The sequence below is a fragment of the Chamaea fasciata genome, unplaced genomic scaffold (assembly GCF_029207755.1).
Source record: "Chamaea fasciata isolate MVZ Bird 193981 ecotype frontalis unplaced genomic scaffold, bChaFas1.0.hap1 SCAF_6, whole genome shotgun sequence".
NCBI classification, from domain to species: domain Eukaryota; kingdom Metazoa; phylum Chordata; class Aves; order Passeriformes; family Sylviidae; genus Chamaea; species Chamaea fasciata.
The window spans coordinates 27,516,505-27,544,402 of NW_027094091.1; the positions used below are offsets into that span (position 1 = coordinate 27,516,505).

The 27,898-nt window shown below is 40.6% G+C and overlaps 1 protein-coding gene across 3 annotated transcripts in view; it reads left to right on the plus strand.

Annotated features, from left to right (window-relative positions):
* Positions 1 to 27,898, plus strand: part of CRACD (capping protein inhibiting regulator of actin dynamics) — a 130,091-nt gene that overhangs the window by 70,147 nt on the left and 32,046 nt on the right. Inside the window, exons 1-3 of one of the 3 annotated variants that reach the window (XM_066185772.1) lie at positions 182 to 199; positions 3,126 to 3,197; positions 21,115 to 21,280. The exons of 1 other annotated variant lie outside the window; for it this stretch is intronic. In XM_066185772.1, coding sequence (XP_066041869.1) covers positions 3,173 to 3,197; positions 21,115 to 21,280 — 191 coding nt within the window. In that variant the 5' untranslated portion in view covers positions 182 to 199; positions 3,126 to 3,172. Of the gene's footprint in view, positions 1 to 181; positions 200 to 3,125; positions 3,198 to 21,114; positions 21,281 to 27,898 lie in introns of those variants that run through there. One more of the 3 variants, XM_066185773.1, reaches the window with a different exon arrangement.

Here is a 27,898-nt window from a genome sequence, read left to right on the forward strand (position 1 = left end):
GTTTCTCTAAATAATGCATCCCACCATTTGTACCATTAACCACTCATCAGAAACTTCCTGGCTCCAGTGGATTTTGCCTGGTTTCATTCTCTGCTGCTCTCTCTTGATTTCTTTTACTAGCTTCAATATTCTCTGCTGACTTCATGTAGCTTTGGAGCGCTTGAGTGAGTTGGTGATCTCTGAGGTTTTTAACAAGCAGGTAAGTTTTCTGACAGTGTGCTTCCTGAGTTAAAGGTTTAGTGCCTATGCCAAATCCATGCTTGCATTAATAACCTCCATATCTACAATTATGTATAACAAGGTTTTCTAAGTCCCACTGCCTCCATTTTCTGTTGCATTGAAAATAAATCAAGATGAAATTTGAAGTTAACTAAGCTGGCAAGAGGAGGCAAAAATTTCAGTTTGGCATAGTGCATGACATTGCTACCAATTCAGTGATGTAAATTATTTAATTGCAGTCTGCATAAGATGATGTAAAAGCAAAACACACTATGTGCTTAAATTTTTTAGGGGATTTACATGAAATGGAATTATGTGGGGAAAAACTAAGACCTTTTAAATGTCTATTGTATTACATTTTCAGCTATTAAAATCTATTTTCACGTAAGAAAATGGAAGGAAAATACTTCTCTCTTTAACTTCGCATTGTTTGATTTTGTCACTTCACTTTTTGATCCTCTTTCATTTAATGCTTTGATATGTAACAAAAGCTTGTGTTTCAGTTTTCATCCCTGCTTAAACAGAGAAAGGCTGTGACACTGGGAGCAGGCAATTTGGGTGTGACTGAGATAAAGCTGATAGTAGGAAGTTTTAGGTAGAGTGGTTTCTGCCTCTTCATTACCAGATTGTCCACCTCTTATCTTCATGCCTGTTGTGTGAGTGATGCTGCTTCTCTGCTGCTGGTACAAAAAGTCCTTTGACAACCTTGTGTGATGATTAAACATTGCTAATTGTCCTCAGCTAGGAGGCTGTTTTGTCGTCATTCATGCACCTCCAACTTTGATGCTAGATTAGGTAGTCCCTCTAAGAGAGGTACCTCTTCGACACCTGTGCTTTTCAGTATTGTAATATTCATCTGTTGGTCTCCAAGGTGGATCTTAGTCACAGGGTTTGAAGTGCAAAGGACCTGAATAGTTTCAGGATGTGCTCAGGGCAGTGACCACACCTGAGTCCAGAGAGTGTTTGCTCAGGTACCTGTGTAGCCTTTCTGATGGTCCCGAGCCCTGCTGTATCCATCTGTAGCCCTGCTCTAAGACTGTCTCATGGTCTTAATTAAACCTGGCTTGCTGGCTATTTGGAGGGATGCTAGATCCAGTGTTGTGCTGTTGAAGGAAGGTTTGAGGGTTAGGGTGAAGTAATTTATTTGCTAAAGAGGATCTTGGTCTGTCAGCTGTTGGAGTGAAGAAAGTATCCCTTAAACATGGGTAAAAAAGCCATGTATTTTGTCAGACCAGAGCAATTTCATCTTTATATTGTCCTTTTTTAAAGTTCTTTTTAATTAAAAATTAAATTGGGTGAAAGTCATTCTCTTGGCTCCTGAGAATGTATCAGTAGTGAAATAAAATGTGTCCCTAAAGAAAGAAATTGCTGAAGTCATTATTATACGTAAATCTTGGTATATCTGCCAAAACAAATCTGTATGAGATACCCCAGAGGAGAAAGCAACAGGGGGATGTTACTCTCAAGCTCTTTATTTTATCTTCTCTCATTTCCAGTTCAATCCCATTTGTCTGTGTTTAGGGCAAATATTCTGTATGTCTGTATTTAGAGTGCTTAGAAATAAGGGACTGCTAAGCAGCCTGGGATTCTTCAATGTTTCTCCATATACACTGTTTTTAATTGACACAAGGAGATTTGAGAAATCAGATACTATTAAATGCACTGTGTACAGTAGTTTAATAAAAATTCCTCTCTGATGGAGGCTTCATCTCACTTCAAGAGTCTCTCCAATTGATATGAAAATGCCAAGGACCTCTGTTGAATCTAGATGACAACCATAAACTTCGGTTTCACATCGAGAAAGCACAGTTTTGTCTAGATCTTAGATTTTATGAGAAACATTTTGGTCTAAACACCTTTGGGATATGAAGCAACTTGTTGCTGGTCTTTGGGTAAAACTTGTAAGACATGATTTTGAACAATCACCAAGCAAGATTCAAAAAGCCATTGCTAAATCATTAATTTACTGAAGAGGATTTTACTGCATGATAAGCTACCTGGTTCCCAGGAGATTTGAATATTAGATCTCCCATTTCTCTACCAAACTACAGATCTGGGAGCCTGGCTTTACTGGGTACATTTTCCCTTAAGCCCTGGTTGGTATGATCTGTTTGTGGAAGACTGACACCTCTGCAAAAGGAGCCATGGGAAGTTCTATCCAGAGCACAGAAAAGTACTGTAGACGATTTGGTTCAGCCAGTGTTGACTGAGAACTGCATAATGAAGCCCTTTTAGGATTTATTCAGAACTTTATTGCTTTCTAAGAGGAATTTGCATCATTGTTGCTTCTTTCATGACGAATGATATAGACTGCTTATGTTGTCTTCCTTTCATGGTGCTATAGGATGATTCAGGAAATACTGGTGTCTGACATAAATTTTCTTGGAAAATGCAGCCTCCAGATGTCATGGTAGTTATTGACATTAAACTGCTCTTGTAAAGATAAAAAAATGGATAATATATCAGGATTTTTCTTACCTTTTTAAAAACCACTGCTGTTACTTATAACACCTATAAAGAGTTGCTTAGTTGCTTAGTAGTCCCAGTACACCACATTGCCCTTGTGGGAAAGGTAAGGCTATCTTTGGCTTTGTGGCTGGGGAAGACTGAGCAAAAAGCAGTTGTATAAACTAATGTACCAAATGAAAGGTCAGCTGGGAGGTCTTATCTATCAATCTGAAACCATCTTGGCTGTTGCTAATTGAAACTTCCCTTGGCATTTTCCACAGGGAAAGTGCTAAATAAGAACAGAGTGCTAAAATACATGTCCAGTTTAATTTGTAAGGCTGTTCCTACAAGCTTCCTATCACGTTACAATATGTCCTTCAGAGTTCTCTTTAAAATCACAAAAATAGTCAAACAAGTCCTTCTCTTTGGTGATTTCATGGCTTCTGTTTCTTCCTCAGAGAAGATCAAGTCTGAAGTTTCTCTGACTTCGTCTGAAATTGTAGGCATGATCAATTTGTTTAAGAAACCTTGTAAGTACTTGACTGATGGAGCACATGATGTCCTGTCATTCAAAAGCTCACTGTTAAGTTTTTGTGGCTTAGTCTGGAACATTTTCAGCTGGGAGCTGGCTGAGGGGCGAATGTGCTATGCTTCTTGTTTTTGAGTAGGAGCTGCTGCTAATGTATGTGCTGCTTTTGTCCATTTTTATGGCAGGTAGAATAAACAGCGTATGTGTGAAGCACAGTCAAATTCAAACCAGAGAGGTTCTTCTAGTTAATGTTCTTGCAGGTAATTCCCTGAGGCATCACTCGGGGGCTTCTGCTCCACCGTGGGAAACTTTACTCCTCCATTTGTGCTATGTCAGATGCTGTGCTTTACCATACCTTTTGAAATGGTCCTTTTAACTGATGAAAGTTTAGAATGTATGGATTTAAATTTTTAAATAAATAGAAAAATATATGCATTTTTATGTTCATCTGGATTATTTTTCAAAGTTGTAAAAAAGTTTCTTATTTTAAAGCTTACTACTGTAGTTTTAATTTTGATAGGTTTTCCTATGTCAGTTCTCAAATATCTTTCAGTTGTTCTGATACAGACTTAACATAATTTCATTTTTATTTTTTGCATTGGATTTGCAGGGCTTCTTAGACAAATTCAGAATTTATTTGAGTTAAATGTGAATGGACTGAAGCAGTGTTAAGTTTGTACTTATGTGTAAATAGCAAGCATGCTGTCAAGCAATGGTGCTGGATTCATGTAGTGGTGTCCTGTTGCCTCTTTGTTTGGGGGAGTTGGGGAGGGGGGAGTTTGGGGATGAGGGTCCATCCAAAGTGTTTATAATAAACAAGATTTGCTTTTACTCTGAGATGATGGTTAACATTGTAATATGACTAAAGCTTTAGTCTGTTTTCATATTTCCCCATTATATGTCTATTCCAGTTCAGAAGTAAATAGTGTCTCTGTTTCCACTGGACTGCATGATGTTCTGCATGCGCTTGTGGTACTCAAAAGGCTTTAAGAGGGGAAAAGACTCTCACTTGATCTCCAAGTGCCCTTCAGAGCAAGGCATGAAACCCCCCTGTCACTGACAGTCAGGTTGAATGTTCTCCCAGGGAAAGAAAGAAGAAAGAAAGGAATGTAAACAAAATCTTTACTTCTCAACAAGTTACTTAATCAGCTCCAATTACAGATTTAAATGATGGAAGTAGTAAGACGACTTACTTTGCATGTACTATTGAGGAATTCATGTAGGAAGAAGAGACACAAGTGTTTGAAATACCTGGCTAGCTCTCTGTTGTCATCTGTTAATAATTCACATGGCTCTTTCGTTTCTATTTTGTTGAGAAAAAGAGAGTAGGCTTGACACAAAGAAGCTCTTAACTTCCTTTGTAAAGGAGTGGGAGTACAGCATGTCCATTCAGTACAAAGGAAAGAATTTACTTTTGTGAAGTTTTCAGACTTTTTTCGTTTTCTTTTTTGTAGGCTGCTTCAACAGTGAACTGTGGGGAGGAAACTGTTTCTCATGTGGCTTTTGCACTTGCATTAGCTATTATTAGTTAAGCCATAATTGAGCTGCAAATTCCAGGCCCAGATTTCCCCAGAATTTGGTGCCTGCTTTTATAGGGAATCATTTGCTCTACAGTTACCACCAAATAAAACAGTGCATTGCTGTCTTGCCTTATACTGAGTTCGTGGTAGATCTATATATGGTACTACCACAGAGGCTTAAAAAGCCCTGGCAGACAGCTGTAGGGGATGAGTCTAATACAATGTTATTGTGACACTTCTCTGAAAGTTGCTGTTCTAAGAAACCTTTGCCTATAACCACTGCCTTGTGTAATTGAAAAAGGATTAGCTAAATTACATATAATTTCTCTGAGGGTACTTGTGTTTCATGAATGGGATTAAAAGCAGAAAGGTAGAGAATATTTACAGTTTGCCAGCCCTCCAGCTGAAGTGAGTGATGACATTTCTGCACGCTTTGGTGGTCTTGTTCACTGAACCTGCTTCCCTGCTAGGGCTTTATTTTGTCTTTGTTTTAGGTCCCTTTTCTGTCCTGGTATGTGCAATGGTTTCTGAACTCCCGCTCAACAAATTTAACCTGGGTAAAGAGCAAGTTTTGAAAATATGATGCAATTAAAATCTTGTTGGTAACATCTTACCTGGGATGTTTATTTGTTTCTGTTTCCCTAAGTAGGATGCATTTTACAAGGACGTAAGTATGACTTACCTTACTCCTGCATAAGTATTAGCAGAAATCTAAAAGATGAGAATGTGAACACAGCTGATTTATATATCCAGAAGTTCTTTACTTAAGATAATAATTCTTTCTGTAGCTTGAACCTGAAGTCTTAATAGCTCATGGGTGGAGACAGACACTAATTGTCTCACCTGGTCATTTGTAGTGAAGGCATTTATTATTTTTATCTTTAAATATTTCTTTCAGAAAAACTGGAATGCATGGTCTGCCTGCCTGTCCCCATGGGTCAGGACTGAATTGCAAATTACTCCTCTGCTGCTGAGCAGACTGACTGCTGTTGGAAATGTGACACTCAGCTACATGGAATTCTTGTCTGTAATGACTTTGCCATGTCTGCATTCATTTTTCCTAAATTACTAAACAACTTACACTTAATGACTTGCAACTAATTAATACCTCTTGCTTCGCTATACCTGTAAAATTATACTTCCAGTAAAATGCTTCATGAACTAATTAGACATCTCAACCCAGTTGACTTTTGTCCTCTTGTTTACTGGTTTCCTACTAGATAGTGAGATTAAAATCTTGTCGTCTTACTCCAAAGATGCAATCTCTTCGTGTTCTTCTCACATGACAGACTACATTTAATTCTTATTCTGGAATGTTGTTTCCCTAAACGAGGTGTTCTCTTTATCCTGTAGAGCAGAGTGCCTGTCCCATTTCACAATATAGCCTAAAGCAGGGATGACCAGCTGCTCTGTGGCTGCACTTGCCCCAGCTGATGACTCGAGTGCTGGAGGATAATAAGAGGCTGACACTGCAGAGGGTGCTTGGGGTATCCTGAAGAACAGGTAGAAACAAACCTTACCAGTCTGGTGGCATGGTGCAGGAGGGCAGGGCAGGGAGACACAGCTGTTCACAGTGAGGTCAGGTCCTCAACACTTACAAGCAATGGCATGGAGCCCATTCTAGCACAGGAGACCAAAGTCCTGGTTTGGCAAGGCTGCCTTGGTAGCTGTGCCCCCTCAACACCTTGAGGGGCTTACAGCCATATTGTATTTCCCTGCTGCGGATCTTGGAACAAAAACTGTTTTCATTAAAAGAAACAAAGCAAAGTAAGCCCCCTTCCCCCTCCAGTCTGGCCTGGTTCTGGTAGAGGCCAAGTAATGCTGGTGATGCTTCTGTATGTGTTCCCCAGGACAGAGGTCTTCAGAGCTGCTCCTTGGGATCCTGCTGTGCTGTAGGCACTGTGCTTCCACCATGGCTGCAGAGGGTGATGTCTTTCAGAGAGTTTGTTTCTTGTGGGCTCTGAGGACTTTTCTGCAGGAAGTTTTGTGGCAGACAGTTTAAGTAAGCATTTGCTATTACAAGGAAGCAACACAGAATGCTGTATCTTCTGGTCCTCCCCGAGACCTTGCACACATTTTAACAGCCATCCTTCTGTCCCTCTTTCTTGGTCCCAGCTAATTTCTAGTCCTTTAGTTAAGGGGCTTTTGGCCTCCTTTACAGTGATGTGCAGTGCATGTGGTGTCCATGCAGCAATGGACTGCCTTGATTGCTGCCAGGCTGAAACACTGGCCGTCTGGCAAGTCTAGCAGCTGGCTATCAGTTGCATGGATGTACCAAGGCACCTTGAGGAGAAGCAAATACAGGTAGATAGCCTGTAGTTTCAACTTCTAACCAGTGTCCCTTTGCACTTTGTTCTGAACGTTTTATTTATATAAAACTGGTGAAAACACTTCCCTCTGCTTTTAGAAGAACTTAGTAAAAATATTACAGTCCTTTTAAAAGCCATTCAAGTAGCTGTTTATTGCCAAGTAGTGGAGGCTGTACCCAGGTGGGGGTGGGTCTCTTCTTCCAGGCAGTCAGTGGCAGGACAAGAGGATAGTCTTAAGTTGCACCAGGGGAGGTTTATGCTGGACATTAGGAAGAAGTTCTTCACAGAAGGGTTGATTGGGCATTGGAATGGGCTGTTCAGGGAGGTGGTGGAGTCTCCGTTCCTGGACGTGTTAAGGAAAAGACTGAATGTGGCACTCAGTGCCATGGTCTAGTTGACAAGGTGGTGCTAGGTCATAGGTTGGACTTGATGATCTCAAATGTCCTCTCCAATCTAAATGATTCTGTGATTCTGCAAAATCTCACTGCTCTCTTACTGTCTCTTGTTTGATTAAGTGGCTCGCCAGATACTATCCGGATTGCCTTACCATTAGTGAAGATTTAGGATACAATGTGGGTGATGCCCTTACAGGAATCTGTTTACCAAACCCAAGTAGAGATATTTTAACATTTTTTAGTCACATGTTTGACTGTGATTTCCAAAGTGGCACCTTAAAAGTAAGTAGCAGCTGCCCTCCTGTTAGTGAATAGTCATATATCTATATCTATATATAGATATAGATATATGTAGATATATATATAGAGAGAGAGAGACATATATATGTATAATGCCAGGTATGCATTCTTCCAGAAGATTTTTTTCCAAATTCATCAGTGATCTACTGTATGCAAGTAGATGATAAGTTTTATGTACATGTAAGTGGCTGCACTCATTTTAATTCAGCATTTGTTTGAACATCAGTAAACCAGTGATTTCTCAGGTGAGGCAGCAGATCAGTTGCCATTAGCTAATTTTCACTTCACAGTCTGAAACACTTAAACTCTTTGTGCAAGTTCATCAGCCAGAGAGCAGATATATGTAGTATTAACTATAACTAAAGCAGAGCAAATTGCATTTGTTCTGAAAACACATTATGAACAATCCATATCCTGTGATATATGTCATCTCTCTACCATCAGATATAGACATAACTGATAAATCAAGCCAAATTAAAACCCAGAATATTTGGAGAGTGTCCTATTTTTTTTCTAATGTGGTGTGTTTGTTAATTTTAGGGTTTGTCTTCAAACAGTCTACAGTGTAAAAGCAAGAAAAAAAAAAGGAGAGAGTGTGTTTTTTCTTGCAATTGAGACATATCCTCTAGTGGAAAAATCCTGGAGGAGATGATATTCTGCATTGGCATTACAATGTATTCCTGCCCCACAACTGGCATTTTTCTTTCTATGTAATATGTAGGACTTAGTCTGAAAAAGTCAAAAGGAGGGGTGAAAGGGGTGGGAAAAGCCTAAGCTTAGCTTATACACTATGTAAAGTTACCCTCCAATTGTTGACAGTGCTGTCAATTCCTATATCTAAATTAAATGGTTCTTTCCTCTGACTGTCCTGGGTGGGTGTTACTGCACATATGGCTTTTGGGCTTTAGCTCTGCTCTTTAAAAGAATGATAAAGATTAGCACAGTCATTCAGAGCATCAGGATTTTTCTGAAAATGCAGTAGAAAACTTGGTATGAGGATCTGGGGATCTAACAGAGGGCCAACATAGTGCACTGGATTGAATGTTCTCTTCACCCAGGACTTCTAGATGTAAGTGTTACTCTTCCTCTTCTCTAAGCCCACAGGACAGAGAAACAGCTATGGTTGTTTCCATATGCATATTTGACAAGTCTTCCAGAAACTTTCATATGAGCAAGGTTTCAAAAAGTAGAACTTGGATTTACTTTGAAATACTTTGCATTATCTCAGTGTTAAAATATGTCACAGAGAGAGGTGTGAGCATCTCATGAGGACAGTTGGTCACATAATGGAAACAGATTACATTTTAAAACTTTTATCTTGTTTATTACATTTGTACTTACATGTGTTACTGTAACCCCAGATAATGCTTTACAGAGTTGGAAAAACACTGACTCAGCTACTGAGCGCTTGTAGTCCAGTAAGTTAAGAATAGATACAAAGCAAGTAAAAAGGGTTAAAACTCAGTAAGTGTTCAGCCCTCTCCTCTGGTCCCAGCCCTTTCTCAAATCTGCTCTCTGATATTTTTTACAGTGAGTGCTCTTGGACCTTGAGTTTTACAAGTAGAGCAGGGGTATCAGTTGGAAGAGGTTTATGCAGGGTGTAAGAAGTGCAGGATGTCAGGGAAGCAGTTAAGGGAGGGAGATAAACGCAGTTTGGTCAACATGGGCTTCCTCTGACTCTTGTTGTGAACTTGCCTTAACTGGACAGTCAGGGCACCTAGTCCTGTACCAAGCTGCTTGCAGGGATCCAAAATTTGCTTCAACAGCTAGGAAACAAGTATTCAGAGCTGCTGAAATCAACCCCAGCTTCCATCCACACAAGACAGACAGACCCTGGCACTAGTCAGATCCAGGACAGGATTTCTCTTCCTTGATCTTGCCATTGGACTGGAGCAGCTGGAAGGTGTCTGATCTGCCAAAAGACACCCTGTACAAGTAACATTTTCTGGAATGATGTTGCATCATGAGACATAGCACTTGGCTGGTCCCTGAGGCTGTCACAGCTGCTGCAGACCCTCTGATTTAGACACAACCTTCACTCCCAGTGTCTTTCCAAACTGCATACTTGAATAGTTTTCACTCTAGGGCCCATCTTGATGTCATATCCTGCAATCTACAATGGATTAAATTCTCTTGGCTATAGTTATGTTTAACCACCCTCACTAGCACAAGGGACCTTGTGATTTGCCTGGCCACCTGAGTCCCCTCCATTCTTTGTTCTGGCACATAGTAAATGGTAAATAAATTCCAAAGTGGGTAAGTGATATTTCAGAGAAAGCGCTGTCTCCTTTCTCTGTGAAGTTTAATCATGTTCACCTTGTGTGGCTAAATTTGATGTATTTCAGCAGGATAATGATGATAATGCTTTGTATTCTCAGCACAGTGAGATGATGTGCGATTAGTGTGATCAGTCACATCCTGGCCTGGCAAATCCTCGCCTGGAACCGAAACGGCATGAAAATAGGAAATAGTTTTTCTCTTTGCTCTCACTAGCTAAAGGCAAGATGTTTCAAAAGGAAATATTTGGTTGTCTTCATTCAGGAATAGAGAGTGTAGTGCTTTTGTGCAAAGGCCATTTTGGATTTGAATTATTTTAGATTTTTTTAATGTTTAGTTTTATAAATTCTTGAGTATCATCTCTTTATGGCTGCTTCTCCTCTTTAATTTTGCGTCTTCATGAGTAATTAATTTCACTCTAGACTCATAAAATAGAGCAGAGGGGGAGATTTCATTTAGCATCCCAGTAGTATGATGGATCTTTTTTTTCCATTTTGATGTTACTGAATTTGTAAGGAGCCCTTTCTTGATATTTCTTTTTGGAGGAGAAATCTTACCTGGCTGACAGTTAAAATAACACTGCTTCTACTTACTAGTGTTGTATGTTAATATACTCAATGTTAGCCAAATAACTGTGATGGCAAAACGCATCTGAGTGTTCTATGAAATGAATATAGTAAGTTTTGCAAATATCAAAAGAAAACTATTCAGGACTTTTTTATCTCTTACATAATTATAGGTAGGCCTAAAAGGTAAAATTTCATCAGATTTATCTGTTTTCCAGTCAGTAACACTTCAAGTGATGTCTCACTCCTCTAGTTTTAATTCTGGAAAGCAAAGGCAAACCAATCACCTCAATCTTATTATTCTGTATATTTTTTGTGCATTAATGACAAGACGAGGAGTTGAGTCAATTATAAGCTCCTTTTCTAAAGCAGATCTAGTGTTTGAGAAGGTTGACAGAACTTCAACCTGAAGATTTACAGTCCTCTTCCTATCACAAAAGTGTCTTACTTGCATTTTTTGTCTATGCTTGGTCTGGGTGGTGAAGACAACCCAGGCCGAGGACTCTGGCGTGGATGTGGGAAGGCACCTGTATGTTCCTGGTCCTGTCTTTAATCTGCTCTTTCTGTGTAAGAGTTGTTTGAGGTTTGCCTTTGTGCCTCAGCCTGTTGCCTGCTCAGTATATGGGAACAGGTAATGGATAAGGAGCAGCCAGGTTAGATGTGTGCAATGCTAGTACAATTAGTGATTAATACTGATGATCAGTTTTATCTCCATGGTCCGTTTAACCGCTTAAAATCTTGTTTCTGAATTTGTTGGTAGCAGTGTTGGTTAAGTGCTGGCTCAGGTGCAGCTTTTTTTTTTTTTTTTTATAGCATCCCAGTCAATATTAACACACCAATTTCATGCTTCAGCTGATAGTGGTCTATGTTACAAAAACTGGCAATTTCTGAAACAACTGGAAATGACCATCTAGTCCTGGTGTTCAAAAGGGCCATCCAGTGCAGACTGGAATAACGGAGTGTCAGCAGGAGAGGTGGAAGTGCAGCAGGTGGTGTTCTCTGTGCAGTGCCAAGATGAGGCTGTGATGCTGGAGATGCGAGAGGGGCAGGAGGAGTTGCAGGCTACATACAAGGAGCTGACTATCCTCTCCTGCTGACATGCCCAGAAGGCAAATCTTTTCCCTGAACAACACAGAAAGCATCTCAGTGTCATGCCTGCTCTTGCTGAGGAGGATGATAATCTGGGCCTGTGTATGCAGTGAAAGTTGCTCAGACAACGAAAATTCAGACATTTGTTAGATAGGCAATACCCCAGTCTCAAGACAGATGCCCCAAATCTTAATCTGGCCACAATTTGTGTTAATATCAGAGGATTTGTTTGTCAGAAGGCACAAGTGAGCCTGGCAGGGTGGTTAGGAAAGGGAAGCAGGGAGGCACAGGGGGAGCAGTGAGGAGCCAAAGGTGTCTTTTTGCCACAGCTCTGCACAGCTCCAGGAGCATAGATGGCTCCATGTGAGAGCACAGTGCTTCCAGGCTTTGGAATGGAACACAGAGCAGGTTCTTCAGCCCCTGTGCTGCTGACTGAAGTTATTTCCTATGACATTTTGGGGATATGCCAATCTGGGGAATGAGTGCCACGATTCCTTCTAACTTGCCCAACAGAGTAAGGAAGTTGAGGTCTGGCTTCCTCCAGAAGTTAAGAAACCTCAAACACTTAACAAAACAGAACTGTTCCTAGCTCCATGCTTCTCTTCACTGTGGTTTTCACCGTGTAAACATTGACTCTGGCCTTTGCTTTTTACCAAAGCTTGCTGGAGAATTTGTGATTGCTATGGTTTATGCAGGCCTTTTCTTAAGATATAGTGTATTTTCTTTATTTTGCTATGCAGCTGTAAACCACAACAGCATGATTTAATTCTGTGAAACCGCAGATCAGCTCAAGTTGATTTAGTTCTTTTAGACACATTTAGCCTGAGGTCAGATTTAGCTTGGCTTTCAGGTTGCTCAAATAAGGGGGTTTTGTGATTCATTGCAAAAATTAGAGATGATCCTGACATTTTAGTTCCTTAAATCTGGGGAGGGGAGGTGGATTTACTGCCTTCCATTCAGCTTTACCCTTAAAAATTTTAGTGAAGAACTTATTAAATCAATATGCCCACTGGAGTAGTTAATAATTTGTTTAGAATAAGCCCCCTTTTACTCCTGTGTTTTCTATATCAATATATAATTCTCAGAACTTTGAATGAAAACACATAGGCATAAATAACTGTTGGGGTTTCCCCTTCTCTTAATCTCCTTCCCCTTGATTTAGAGCTGCATGTAGAACTATGTTGGAACTTTTTAAAACGTACTTTTACTTCATTGTGGAGCTGCCCCAACTCAAAAGGTACGCTGTTAGTTTCAAGAAAACCTGCTAACATCTCTTATGACTGGGGAGTAGGTAAATTCATAAAATGAAAATCTGACTCTTTCCATTTAATCTGACCTGTCTAAACTATTCTAGCAGTTCATCTAAATTTCAAATCTAAAATTCATATATGTTTGTCATTGTAAAATATATTATACTAAAACTCTGCAAAAATGGAAAAAAATCACTCTGAGTATCCATGTCTGTACTGGTCTCAGTTTGTGTTAGGCATTAAAAGCAGAAATAATGCATCTGGTTTTACACCATGACATGAAATTTTTATCCAATAATATTGCCTTTATGTGACATTGAAGAGAGATTTAGTTTTATGTCGTAATTACTCAATAATGTATTAGTTTGTTGCTTCCCTTGAAAAAAAAAAAAGAAAAAATTCCAAATCCCAATCTAAAATATATTGGATGTACCTGCTTTCTTACAGCCTTGCTTTATTAGCCCCTAGTGATTTATTAGTCAGTGGGCTCTCCAGCCCCTTGCTTGGGCAGTAACCCCTGCCACTCCCTGCTGCCCTTTCCAAAGGAGGACATTTAACTTTTGCAGCAGTGCTGGCTTATAGTTATCCTGTGATCAGCTGGAATGGTCACTTCTGTCTTCTCTCCCACTTCCAGCTGATCTGGGACATCTCAGCAACACGCCCTTAAAGGAATGAGTTTGTACATAATACTTCAGCTCGTTTCTATCCCAGTTATTCCAGTCCTCCAGCCATCCAGACTTTCTGGTGTAGCATTCTGACTGTCCTTCGAGATCAGGATATTTTTTGGCTTTTTCCTATTGATAGAACTCAGCAGCATGCTAGTAGCACTTCTGCCTTGTCACTAAAGAGGTCTGGTCTTTGAGTTTCATGCTCTCTTCATGAAAATTGACATTTTCTATGGTAAGACAGTAGTTTCTGTAATGATGAAATGCTCCTCCTCTCACCACTGGAAAACTAGAGGTGGCTGACCAGTGCAATACAGGATTTATTTACAGCTGGAGGGCCATGAAAAAGTGTTCATGTAACACAATCCCTTGCAAGAATGATCTTAGAAATTGTGATTTGAGTGTAGGATCCTGGTCTATCAGCAGCCTGTGGCAGCCTTGAGGAGGCATAAATGACCTCTGGCAGCTGGGGAGGGGCAGTGGGAGCTGTTTGTCCAGTGCACGTGGTACTCCTTGGACTTTGGACTGCTCTGACATGGGGCCTCAGCTTTGCCTTAGGGAGGTTTATCTTTTCACGTGCAGCATGGCCAGGACTTCTATCAATCAGGATCTTTTCCACGTAAGACGTTAACCTACTGAGGGAATTCCACGTCTTAAATTTTTTTTTCCTCTGAGAAGGAAATAATGATCTAACATCTCCTTATTGATTGACATCAAGTGTTTAAAGCAGCTCTGGACACCTCAGATAAAATCCAGCATACCAAAAGGGTCTCCCATCATTAATATCTTGAGTTAGTGAGTCTTGCACTAGTAAAAAAAAGCTTTTTTCCTTCTGGTACATAATATTTTGTTGGTGAATCAGAAGTTATTGTGGTCTCTTCCTTTCTAAAAGCCTCACATGCATCACTGTGCCCAGAGCTATAATAAGCAGGTTTTATCTTTTTGGGTATGTACTGCAATGCAGCCCAGCATCTCAATAACATCTATTGCATTTACTTAACCCTTTCTCAAATGTCCTCATAGGTGTGAACTCCACTACCCATTCTTACTGTCCTCAGGACTTGAATTCCAACTTTTTTTACACCTTCTGGCTACTCATTGTGAAGCTTGTAAGAATACTCCTTGGCTGCAGTAAGGTTTGCTCCTCAAGTTTATACTAGTTTTCTCATATTGTCTTCTCTGCTGAGAGTCTCTGCTCCCTCCAGCCTACTTCACACATTCCCAAAGTGAGCTACCTGGTCCAAGTCTGGCTGTGTTTTTTGGAGAGCAGTGTCTTCTATGTCCCAAAGGTACTGCCCAAGGATGGCAGTGGGATGGAATAAGAAGGCAGAATGTCAGTGTTAAAACAAAGGGTTGGATGAATGAGGCTCTCTGACCTCTAGGACCACTCATTGTAATGTTTGATGAAATAGAAGGCACAGAAACACAAAGACTGGCTTTAATTAAAAGGCGGGCAAAAGAGGAGAACAGGAGCTCAGAAATGAAAAGAGACTTTTGCCATAGTAAGTTAGACTGAAGTAGATATTTACTTAGCTCTAGTTCTTCTTCTTAATGTCATCCAAACATTTAAAAATTTTTTTTACCCCTCCTCTTCATTCATGTTTCTTTTTTGCTTGTAAAGACCACTGTGCCAAACTTCATGCAGTGGAGCTTAAGTCCCTTTACCTTCAAGAAAGTATTTCCTTCTTGCATGAAGAGAAGTGTTGAAATAGCTGTTTCCTTGCTCTGGATGATGAAGCATATTATATGGTGCTTGAACATTAATAGGCTCTCTTACGATGATTCGTATGTGTCTCCTAACAGCTGACTGTCTCAGCCATGTAAGGTTTCTGTGGAAAATACAGTCTTTGGGAGGAAGAAAAATCACAGAATGGGCTGGGTTTTGTGGAAATGTTTTTGCTTCTGCAGATGGCAAGAGAAAATAGATGTTTCTGGAAAGTAAGATTCATTCTTGCTGTGTTATGGATACTTTAGGTAGTATTACTAGTTTATATCAGGTAATCCAAGAATACCCCATCCTCTCTGGGACAAGGTTTGCAAGAAATAGTATCTCTTGTAAGATCACCTGATACTCTTGGAAAAACAGGCAAGTAATGGCCCACTATTTTTCCTTTGCTTTGCCAAGGTGTTTCATTAGACCATTGTGGCTACACCAATTTGATGCCTTCGATACCTCTCAATCTTGTTTTCATTTAATGTTTCTCAGGTATTGATGTTATGTCAGGTGATATTATCTCTGTCAGCACGGGACTATTGCAGACTGTCAGCTTTATGACTGTTATGTGCTATCACTAAATGTCTCACAGAGGTGAACCCATTTCTGGGAAGTTACATAATTGAATCTGAGCATTGGCTTTTTTTTTTTTTTTTTTTTTTTTTTTTGTCAATCTTTATTCCCTGTGTGTTCTCTTAAATGTTTCTTTGGCATTTTGGTTTGTTCTCTCAAATGGTTCTTTGGTGTTTGTACCTGCTTTGTATATCTAGACTATGTTCACCTATCAACCCCAGTTACCTGTAGAAGAGAGGGCAATGGATTGAGGGCAGGTCATGAAAGCAGAAAATGTCCAGAAACCAGTTTTCCCTGTGAAATCAGATGAGCTACCACAGGTACAGAAGCTCACACCTATTTAAAACACGAGAACATGGTTAAGCAGAGCAAAGCCTGCTCTCTTTCTCCTTGATTCCAAATAATTTATTTCCCTTTTCTGGAGGAGTGGAAACAGCTCTCCCGGGAGCACTGAAAATTTATCAGCAAAAACAAGCATCTCTGGCATCTCACAGAAATGGATGTACTGAGATGTGGAGTGGGTGGGAAAGCTGGAAGCAAGTGCCAATCCTAGTTTGCCCAGAGAAGCTCTAAGCCATTAGAACTGGGAGGAAGGCAGCTTTTTTGGTGGAGACCTGAAAAGCAAAGAAGTTTTTGCAGATTCCTGGCCAGCCTAGGGCTCAACAGGGCAGTGCTTTATTGTAGTATAGTAGATACATCCTGACTTATTTTAAAAAGAGCATGAATAAGCTCATACCATCATGCATGAAATCGAGGTATTTTTTTTTTCAATAGTGATACTGGCAATGTGTACCATAGCAGCTTTCCTCTGTTGTATAGATGCAATGAAAAATGACAGTCAACTTATCCTCCTAACAATATCTTTTAGTCCCCTTTTGCGCCTTGGCTGCTGTATTGTGCTTGCAGCCCAGTAACCCACTTGTCCTCTCTCTGCCATACAGTTCTTAATGCTACATCCATATGGATTTCCATTCCCTAAATTCATTACAGAAGTATCTATTCAATTATATAATCCATATTCTCAATTATCTAGTTTATTACACCACATTTTATAGCTGTTAAATTCACTAACAAAGAACACGTAATTTTGGAAGCAGCTTCTGTGCAATATCTTTTACTATGAGAAGTGTCAAAGACAGGTACTGGATTTCATATAATGAGCAAAAAATTCTGTGAAATATTTGCAAATCCCATTCAAAACTGGGGCTTGAAGATTCTTGGTCATAGTAACTTAAAATTTGAATCGACACTATGAATCCTGCTTCTATTTATGTTTCCTTCAACAATTGATTTTCTACCCACCAGCTGATTCCTGTGCTTGGTCAGCTCTGCTCGGAGATGACCTGCCCCCCAGGTTTCCTCACCCACACTGTTGTGAGTGCCCCCAGCCCTGCAGCAAATAGGAAAAGCCGCAAGGAATCAACACCTTGTTAAATATTTAGGTGCCTCTTCTATGATTATGTGATTTTTTCTGTTTCTCATGTTAAGTTTGCTTTGCTTGAAAACTGTTTTTCAGATATTTCCAGGGGCACTGACCTCTCCTTTATCCCATCCAGTGGCATAACCTCACCCCTGCCTGTTGTCCGGGATACACTGCTCACTTCCTTTCCAATAATTTAAATCTCTTCTCTCTATAATCATGGTAGTTAGGTCTTTGTTTGGCCTGTGCTTGTGGTGAGGATTCTGTGCTGTTTTTGAAAGGTGTCACAGGCAATCCCAATCACTCAATCCCAGTGCAATTGAGCAATTTAAGTGCTAGCTATTTTATGGGGAATTTTCAGCTGGCATGTCGATAAGACTTTGCCAGCTGGTGTCCAAAGACTGCTCCTGATTTCCTGGCAATAAAGGCCATTGCACCTGCCTTCATCTTTCTTGGAAAGCACAAAAGAGAGGCTGCAAGAGGAGAAGCTGCTCCCCTCTCTTGTCGTGAGTGGAGGCACCATGTGCTGCTTGCGTGATGCCAATGCTCTCTGCTTTAACTGGCTCTGTGTTACATGCACTGCATGTCTTTGTGCATCCAACAAATTATATGACAGGTTACAGATTATTCTAATCTGCTCTGCTACTCTTCTGGTAGCTGAGAACGGAGCGCCTACCATATGTGCTGTGTTATCCCAGCTAGTGTATCCAACCTTGTTTATCTGTTGCCTTCACACCTTATGTTATTCTGTGATTCAAAACTCATTTACTGTTAACTGTTTGCAGTGATTTGAACAAGATAAATTTGTTAAACAGACAGGAAAAAAGGTTTAATTGCTTATTTCCCCTGGTCTCCTGGGACTGGATCTGTAGGATTCCATTAAAGTGATTAAGGAGAGAAGCAAATGGCACATATAAGCTAACTTGTCTCCTGGCTTTCCCAGCAACTGTCCTTGTTGCAAGCTGACACCACTGAGTGTCCCAACTTTCATCCTTTTCTATCCCATTCTTTTCTCTCAGCAGTAGAGATGGACAGAAGGGATGAGCTGTGTTTGAGAATTACAGACTCAAAAAGCTTTGATGCAGAGAATTGTCTGCTGCATTGCTGATGTTTGGAATACTTTTTGTACTTGTTTTACTGTTACAGGAAACATTTCATCCTTCAGTATCATCCCACATCTTCCTCCAGTAAGATCTTGTGAAAGATTTACTTTAACAGACTTTGTCTTAGTGGTCAGGCATTCCCTCCTTAGAAACTTGGCAGGATGTTCTTTGGCTTTGGAATGAGTCACAAAGCCTGATTTAAAGAATTCATGCTTAGTAATGTGATGACAGCTGTGATGATGGCTTTGCAGCAAGGAAACAGCTAAGGGACATGTTAAATCACATGGGGAAGAGCAGATCTTGGCTGCAGACAAGTGTGTTGGTTTTCACCCACTTTGATGAAATGAAAGCTGTGTTGACCTGTTACATTTGTTCAACACTAGACTCATAGTTGGTGAATCAGTACTGTAGATTTAGAGTCAGTGAGGCAATTCACAGTTATATCTGAAGATCTCAAAAGGAGGAAGGGACAAGAGCAATGTGGATGAATGACATGGTGAGAACCTTTTTTAAAAATGCTGTAGTTGAATTGATTTATGCAGTAAATTATGTTAACCAGCAAAATTGGCATCATGCAGCTTTCCCTTTCGAAGAAAGCTGTGGAAATAAGCAAGGTGAGAACTCTGAACAAATAGTTCTTCTACCCAGTCTTGTGTCTGGTGCCGATGCTTTCTGTCTTGTATGCTCTGCCATTTGATTTATGGTGTTTTGCAGTCAGTTTCTGAAGCACGCAAAGGGTCAGAGCAGCTGTGGCCAAGAGCAATAATTTCTCTTTTTCTCTGCATGATTGCCTGCCTGTCTTCTAGGGGTTTCATATAGGAATATATTCTATTATATATAAATACATTCTACATATATCTAAAGTCAGAATTGAGCAGCAAGCAGTCAGTCTGGTTGGAGATGCGAGTTGATCTGCTTATGGAAAGCAGGGCTGTGAGACAGGTAATCTTCCACATCCCATTTTCTTCTACACTGGTAAAACTGCTGTTCCAGTTGTTGGTTTTGTCATCTGCTTATTGTGAGTCAGTGATTCTGGACTGGAAAACTCTGATGCTAGGCCTGAATTTGATGTTCATAAGTCAGCTTTTTATTTTTATGCTGCTGCTTGGATGTCCTGATGCTTTAACGAAGTTGCACAAATGCTGTATATCCTGACTGCCCAGGAAGAAGAATTACATTTGTGTGAACTTCTTATGGATCTGTAAAGGAAGTGCAGAATTACTATCTCTTGTGTCTTTCACTTTGTAGTTTCAATGTAGATTTCTTACGTCATCCATAATCAGATACAGATAGATGAACTGTGTGTAAGTTTGATGCCACACTAGGTTCAACTCGGGCTTTCTGGCACCATGCTAGTTTGGAAACCACTTACCGCTGGAAGTAGCCAGGTCAAAATATGTTTGGGCACATTTTCTCCCTTTGAAAACTCTGCAGTTATTCCTCCAGTGACTACAAAGGCATGTTACCCTGCTTAGGTAGAGCAGAGTGTAAAACCCAAGGTGGAACTAAAGAATGCTACTGCACTACAGAAGATATTCTGGGTTTCCTCTTCAAAAGTTCCTACAGGGCCTGCATGTACTTTGCCATCAACCTGGGACTTTCTCCTGGGCCCCAGCCCACAGGAAGAGTAGAGCACGCTGAGGCAGTGTGCACACAGCCTGCGAAAAAAGCACATAGAAGAATGTAATTAGCCCATGAAAATATTTGTCACCAGTACAACATAATGCTTCTCAAACTAGATTATGATATGAGGCTGAATGTTGGGGTTTTAAAATATAACAAACAAAGGAAAAAGCCCAACTAGCTTGTTTTAAGTAGATTTAATGCAAAGTTAAGGTAAAGCCTAAGAGGAATAAAACGCTTTAACAGTTATTATGTTTTATGTATTCTTTGATTCATCCCAGCCCTGAGAAATTAACCCGTTCTTGACAATGGTTAACAAGAGGGTCATGATACTTCTTTTTAACAGATGGGGGGATAGTAGTTTGAAGCTGCCTTTATTTTTTCCAGTCATTGGTGGAAGAAAAAAGGTTACTTTTCTCCCGGTTAATTTTTATTTCTTGTTCCTGTCTTCACGTATGTTTTGTGGTTGTGCTTTCTTTGGTGTCGCTTTGAAAATTTCAGTGTCTCAAGGAAGAAATGCTTGGTCAAATTCTCTTCTCAGTTACTTGGGGAGGAAAAAAAAAGAAATGTATTGACTTTGCTGATATGTAGCTGGATGTTTATCGAAGGAACCCAGTCCAAACCAACAGAAATTAATCCCGTTCTCTTCGTTCATTTGTAATTTGACTTGTCTAGTTATGAGGCCACATAGCTAAAACACAGCCGTTTGTTTTCAATTGTTTTCAATTCAAGGCAGAGGATTCAGCCCCTTCCAAAGTGGGGTGACCAAAGCAATGTTTGTCTTTTGGTAAAACGGTCAAAACTGTGGTATACAACCTCAAAACCACTAAAGCAGTGTTACGCTCTGGCTTTGCAAAATCATCCTTTCTGTCGATCCAAACGTTTGGCTGCAGATCCTTAAGGCCAGGAGCGGAGGTCTGGGCGCTCCTGCCTTTGCTTTGTCAGTGTGACGCGTGCACAGCAGGTTGCAGCCCGGCATTTCCATGGCGAGGGCCGGGCTGCTCCGGGCTGCTGCCTCGCTCTTTGACCCCGCTCCTCCTCTGAGCCCGCTGCCGCGGCGTGCGCCCGCCGGCCGCCTCCTCAGCCCCGCGCCGCTCTGTCCTCTCATCTGCAGACAAGAAAAAGGCAGGCAAATTCCAGCCTTTCAAGAAGCTCTTCGGCAAGAGGAAGAAAAGAGAGCCCGCGTCTGAGTGTGAGGAACCCAAACTGAAGCCCAGCCACTCCTTCGGCAACATCTGCAACGGGAGCTCCTCGGATGAGGAGCCCAACGGCGCGCTGAGGTGAGTGCCCCCCGCGTCCGCAGCCAGCCCCTGCACACGCAGCGCCTCTTCCTCTGCTCCTCACGGAGCTCACTTTAAATCCTCCCTCTGCCCAGTGGCAGCGATTTGTACATCGCTTCTTATGGAGCGTGTGCATCCCTCCTTCCTCTGAACGTGTGACACCTGCTGCTTTAGACCTCAAAATCTCACTACTTAAGGGGCACCTGTGCTGGTCTGCAAATAAGAAATCCCAGGGGGAAAAAGAATTTGATTTGAATCCAGCTCTGTGATTTAACAGGTGAACACCTGAGCAGAGGTATTAATGGCATCCCTGTTTTTAAAACTGGGAAAGGAGAAACTTGAGCTGGCTGTTTTAGATACTTTATTGCATACATTTCCCTGCATTCTTCGGGTCGAGACAGGCACATGCTTTTTCACTCTGTCCCAAATAATTTTTGCATTGTAATTTGGGTCAACAAACAGGCTGCTTTTATTTTGAACCAATTTGAATGTAGAGTAGAAGAAGGAAAAGAGGGGAGAGAGGCACCTGAAAATCAGAACATATTCCAATGATTACGGAAGGACAGCATGAGAATTTTCTGTGGAGGTGGTGGGAGTAAGAAACTGTACCGAGTAAACAAGCCAGAAATCTCTGACTAGGAACAGGAAAAAACCCCAAACCAAACAAACCCAAACAAGCAAACAAAACCGAATCCCCCCGCCCTTACCCCCAATAGCAACAAAGCCCCAATACCAGATGCACCAACTACTAGAATCAGTAATACTTATGTCACTTTCCAGCTGTGTCTCAGAGAGTTTAGATGACTTCTGATCAAAGCCTACTGTTTGCACTGGGGAGTGTATCTGAAAGTGTAACAAGAAACTCTGAAAGGGTAAAAAAATTCCAAATGCCTCTGCTCAAGAATGAAATGTGTATCAGAAATGTCACCCTGAACAGTATTTCTAATGGTGCCTATGAAAATATGATTTTAAAAATTATTTATTTGGGGGATTCTTTAGCTTCTGGGTTTTTATTCCATTCTGTGAAATTCCTTGAGTACTAGGTTTCCTTTGGGGTTGTGTGGTGTAATTTGGTACACCTCTTTTGCTGGTCCCAGCTTTTTCAGAAAATCAGTATTGAGCATAGGCACACTGTAGCTGGAGGCGTGACTGCCCACTGTTGTGATGCATTACGTGAGTACACGATGCCAAGCCATTGTAGAAGGGTTTTGTGCCTTTTCCCTCACGAGCAAACTAAACGCCATCATGTCACTATCAGGGATTTCCCATTTGGCATAACTGAAAGTGCAGTGCTGCACCCAGAAACAAACAGTGATATGGGAACTTGTCCTGTTCCTCAACAGTGACATGAAGGTGTGGCAGACCTTATTTGAGACTGTTAAATATTTGCATTTTTAAACCTATTAATTTTTCTAATTAACAAAAGCATTAAAAGTTAGCATCTGGTGGAAAAATCAAACTGCACAATTTAAATCAGAAGGGATTAGTAAATGTGAAAGGTCCCATGCCCCATCTCAGGTGGAACATTTATTTCTGTGAGTCCTGAGAGGTTTTAGCCTGCTGGAAAGACTCAATCAAAGCTCTGTTTTTCCTGTCAGGCTTCATGGTGCAAACGTGGAACAGATTTGATGATAATTTTCAGTTTGCAGGTAGTTTTTCCATGTTATTCATTTTACAAGAACCATAAATGTCCAGTCCAGTGCATTCGATTGCTTTGGGAGCTTAGTTTTTCCACTCCAGTCTGTTTTCAACATGTCTTTCATCCATCATAGCTTTTGGCCTTTACTTTAATTTCAAACATTTATTAATTGAATGCAGAGATAGGCCGTCTAACTAAAATAATGCACATAGTTGTTTGCAAGTTGTCTAACAGTAAATGCATTGCCATATTTTCCACTATTCATACAGAAATAGACTAGAGTAAAGACAAATAACTAGTAGTATATTTACATAAGCAAAATTGTCGGAAGTTTTGTAAAACCATTTGCTTCAAATTCTTTAAGAATGTACGACAACCATATGTTAAAAAAAGCTTAATAGAAGTTCCAGTTTTACAGTAAAAGTTCTGGGATGTTCCCATTCCTTTAATAAGTTATATTTCTTCCTCTGCCTACAACATACATTAATTTGTTATCTATAGATGTGTCCTGTGGACATTTAGCTTTTTGGGGGGGAGAGGAGTTGGTTGTTTTGAAAATATATTAAGGGAGGAATCTGCTTCAGGAAAGTAGAGACAAGCAAATGAATGAGTATAGGCTAAAGAAGACATCTATATTGCTTCCAAGACCTAAGCTAGTATTTCACCGAGTGCTGTATTGGCTTACAAGCCTGCTCACAGCTAACACCTGAATCTCTAATGGAGACTGTGCTGACTGGGTGATGCAGACGTGCCCGGAGCAATTTAGGTAATCTATGTGTGATGTAGATTGACTAGCTGAGTTGGAAGCAGCTTGGGAGATCTGCCTGTCCATCCTCTCTTACATCCTGGATTCATCAGATGCAAATAACTTGCTTGGTATCCTGATGTATGCACACTTCTACCTCTTTATTCATCTGTGTTGTTTTGCAATACCCAGGTGGGAGGTTTCCTGCTGCAGTTTGTCTTGCTCTGCCTTGTGAAGGACTGGAATTCCTTTTCTCATTTCTATATTGCCCTTCTTGAGTTTGCAAAGTTAAAACTGTATTCATTAACTTTCTGTCCTAACCATAAGGGCTGGGAGATAGAAGTACTGACTACAAGAAAGCTCCACAAGTTTATGGAGCTTTACTGAAGTCTCCAGGAGCTTCTGTTCTGAGGCTATGATTTGGCACATTAAAAGATTTTGTATTTGTCCTTTTTGTCACAGTTGACAAATACTCAACTTCCGAGCAAGTGTTGTGAGGACAGACCTTGAAGGGTACCTGCAGAGTGCCTTACTAAAGTTTGTCATTCTGGCTTGATGTGCAGAGGGAGTGGGGAATTAAATTTCTCTTATTGGGGGTACAGTAGAATACTTTTCCTTAGGCTGAATACAATATTTCAAAGGGCCTGGAACTGGACTGGTCAGGTGTTTAGGACTCAAGTGTGACAGCACTGACCTTCCAGGAAAAAGTCTCTGAGCAAACTTCAGTGTCTTGACAATGCATCCCACGAAGTGGGACCCCTTTACTTGCAGCTTTGGGTAGTTCTGTGTGAAGCAATATAGATCAACAGTAAAAAGTGATCTGTCTACCCACCTGGAGTTTCAAAGAGCTCCCAGGAAACTTTCTGTCACATCCAGTTTTCATACACTGGATATCTTTTTTTTTCTGTGTATTACCTGTATTTCTGCAATTGGCGCTTGTCAGTCCTCATTTCCTTCCTAAGTTCCTCATTTTGAGTGCCTTCTTGACTCCAGTGCAAGTGCGTTGTTGCTGTGGTATTTGGTGCCCACCTTTTCCTGAAGACTTCATCTTATCAGAGTTCTGATTTAAGCAAGTATCTCTTCAAGCTCAAGCAAAGCAAAGCCACATAGGGACATTGTAAGAAATTTTGTTTTAGCAAAAGAACAAGCTTGGATTTTCCTTACTTGTGTCAGCTGACATGCATACACCTGGAAGAAGTTTATTTCTGGGTTATGAGGTGTGTTGAGGATGTTCCAGGACAGGAAAGGTTATGGCTGCAGTTTTCCATTTGCATGGATTTTTTAAAATAAATTTTATTTCAGGTTTTGGTGAAATTAGAGTTGTTTCTCCCTTTTTGTAATTTACATTGCAGCCGAGTGGCACAGAAATAGGAGCTGCAACCACCCTATGAATGGCCATTTCTGATGTGTACTCAGTTGCACGTGGCCAGAGCAGAGGCGTAGGGAAAGCCTTCCTGAAGTGGTTCCTGGTGTCTTGAGAGAACATAAGGGTAACATCACACTAAGTATTTCTGCTGACCTTAGCTGATGCCTCAGCTCTCGACTTCCTCTCTTCTATTAGGAGCTTGCTGAAGTCTTTGTGGTCCAGAAGCTTTCTTCTGAGGTGTGTGATCTTGGACTTTTTACTACTTGCTCCAATTTTATCACTTAGTAGAAATTTGCAGTAAATGCCATTAGCTTGACTTTTGTTTTCCCAGCTGCTGCTTGGATGCTAAGACACCTGTAGTCGGTATATGATCCTGAGAGTCCTTCAGTAGAGTGTGTTTCTGTAAGTCCTGACATTTTTCATCAGGTGCTGCTCTGTTTCTCTTTTTAAACTTTTCTTTTGTCCTCAGCCTTGACTATGACCAGCTTCATTTTCACCTCAGTAATCCCAGAACCATTTTCACTCTGGTCTTCTCTTCTATCACATAGGTTGTCTTACTGTATTCTCCCTGGAAGGTTAGGCTGTCTCACTGCCCACTTGTCCTCTCTCTTGCCTCCCTTTTGGATGTTTTTGTTGCACTCCCCCTCCTAATCATGTACTCCATTTCCTTCCAGATTCTGCATGACAACTGCAATTCAGCAGCTGGTGAGGTCTAGGGCTGGGCTCTGAACAAAACAGATTTGTCACTTGAATGTACTGTGGTATTTCATCTCCCTTTCATTCCTTATCAGCTAAATGCAGTTTCTATATAACACTTATTCCTGCCAAGGCTAACGTAGACTTTTCACTTCCTTTTCTGTACATTTTGTCATATTTCAGGGCAAATTTTGCGTAAACATATGCAGCTAGTTGACAAAATAGTGTCACATGCAATGGATTATCAGGTCAAATGTGAAAGCTGGACCATTTAGAGCCCTGTTCCTTTTACTAGGCTGCATATTTTTATGCTAACTGGTGAATTATTCACATCCTCAAGTTGCATTAGGATTCACTTGCACAATTACTGTTAACCAGGGTTTACAGTAATTGCTTTTCTTGCTTTGCTTTTCTTTGCACATGTTGAGACTTCCTGAGATTAGACAATTTTGTGAATAATTGCATAAAATTCATGTGTTGAGAACTATGTAGTCCCACCTGATTACCTTCTTGTCAGACAGCAGGAAAGGCAGGGCCACTCCCTTAGGGAAGGCAAGCAGGACACCCAGGGGGATCCCACAGGAGGGGTCCCTGATTGTGCTGCAGGTCCATAGCTGAGAAGGCAGGGCCAAGGGCAAGCCAGGAAAATGGTCTGCAAAGTGAGGTTTGGATCAAAGGTCTTCATGGCCAGGCAGAGCTTTGTCTGAGATGGAGACCAACACTTCTCCAGCATGGCTCAGGCAGGGACCAAAGCCTCAAGTGTGATCTTAAATAGAACTCCTGGACCCATGTGTGCAGGTGAAGGCTACAGAAGAAGCTCATCAGGAACATCAGAGCTTGTTAGTGCACTCAGGGCCTTGATACTTCCCATGGTTAATTTTTATGCCCTAATTAAAATAATTTTAGTAATACTGTTAGCATGATGCATCAGCTACTTAAAGTTAGGCTTGATCTCTACTTCCAAGAAAAATAAAATTATGGTAAGTTCATAGGTTCCAGCTCCCTTGATGACAGCAGGCTGGAGCTTTGTATTAAGACAATGCTGAGTGATATCTTTGAAAAGGACAAGGCTGCTCTGAGCATGGCTACACAACTAATTGTTGGCATCAGTGGGACTCAGATGGGTCATAACAGGGGCACTGTGTAGTTTTCCCAGCGTTAGTGCCCAGAAATTCAATGGTTCCTGAAGGTGATATGAATATATATTTAGAATGAATGCAGGAATTATCTCTAATTTTACTTTATAAAAAAGATTCCCCGTTGAAAAAGTCTCTCTTTTGTCTGTTTAGATTGTGAGGCCCATGTTTGTGGGTTTGTTAATGCAATGAAGTCGTGTGCTGTCTGAACACAGCTCTAACTCAGAATCATGTTGCAGCACAAACAAAATTTCCCATCCAGGCATGAGTTAGAACCAAAGCTCTCTTTCCAGCTGATGTAAAAGAAGACACTAAAAATATAGCTCAGAATTACAATCCATTTTCCTCTATTACAGTATTAATGCATCTCTAGAATTACTAGAAAATGCAATTTAAGTTTTTCATCTTTAGCTGCCCTAGAGACATTCATGGGAGATGCAAAATGTTGAATCAGATTTCTTTTTTAAAACAAAACATCAAGTAGAGGCAACCTATCACTGCACTTGTCATTTCCCTCAGGCAATATTCTGGGAAGTGGTTCTCAGTTTCCTTTGAAGAGATTATGTGAAGGATCGATACCTGTCAAAACCAAATTCACTTTCTTTTCATGCTTTTTAAATTTTTTATTGTTTAAAAATGGATTTGTGTTAAAAAGTTGACTTTGATCTTTAACGGTTACAGAATTGGTTTCTAATGGAGATCTAAAAGAGTGAAAGTCATGAGACTGGGTTTTTTGGAGTCAGCCTCTACAAACAGAAGAACAGAACAACTCGTTCTTTCCCTTTATTTTCCAGTTTCTATTTCTAACTCTTTAATATCAGAGTGGGAGGAACATTTATGACACACCAAAGAGGCAACTGGTGGTGTGAGATTTCTGTACTTCAGTAATGCACCAGTCTGGGATTACATAAGAGCTGAGGTCTCAGTATTCCTTTCTGGAAAAGCTCCCTCTTTTTAAAGGATCACACATTTGTCTTTAAGAGGAGAAATAGCTCTGGAGAAAAATGAGGTCTAAAAACATCATAGGCATAAGTGT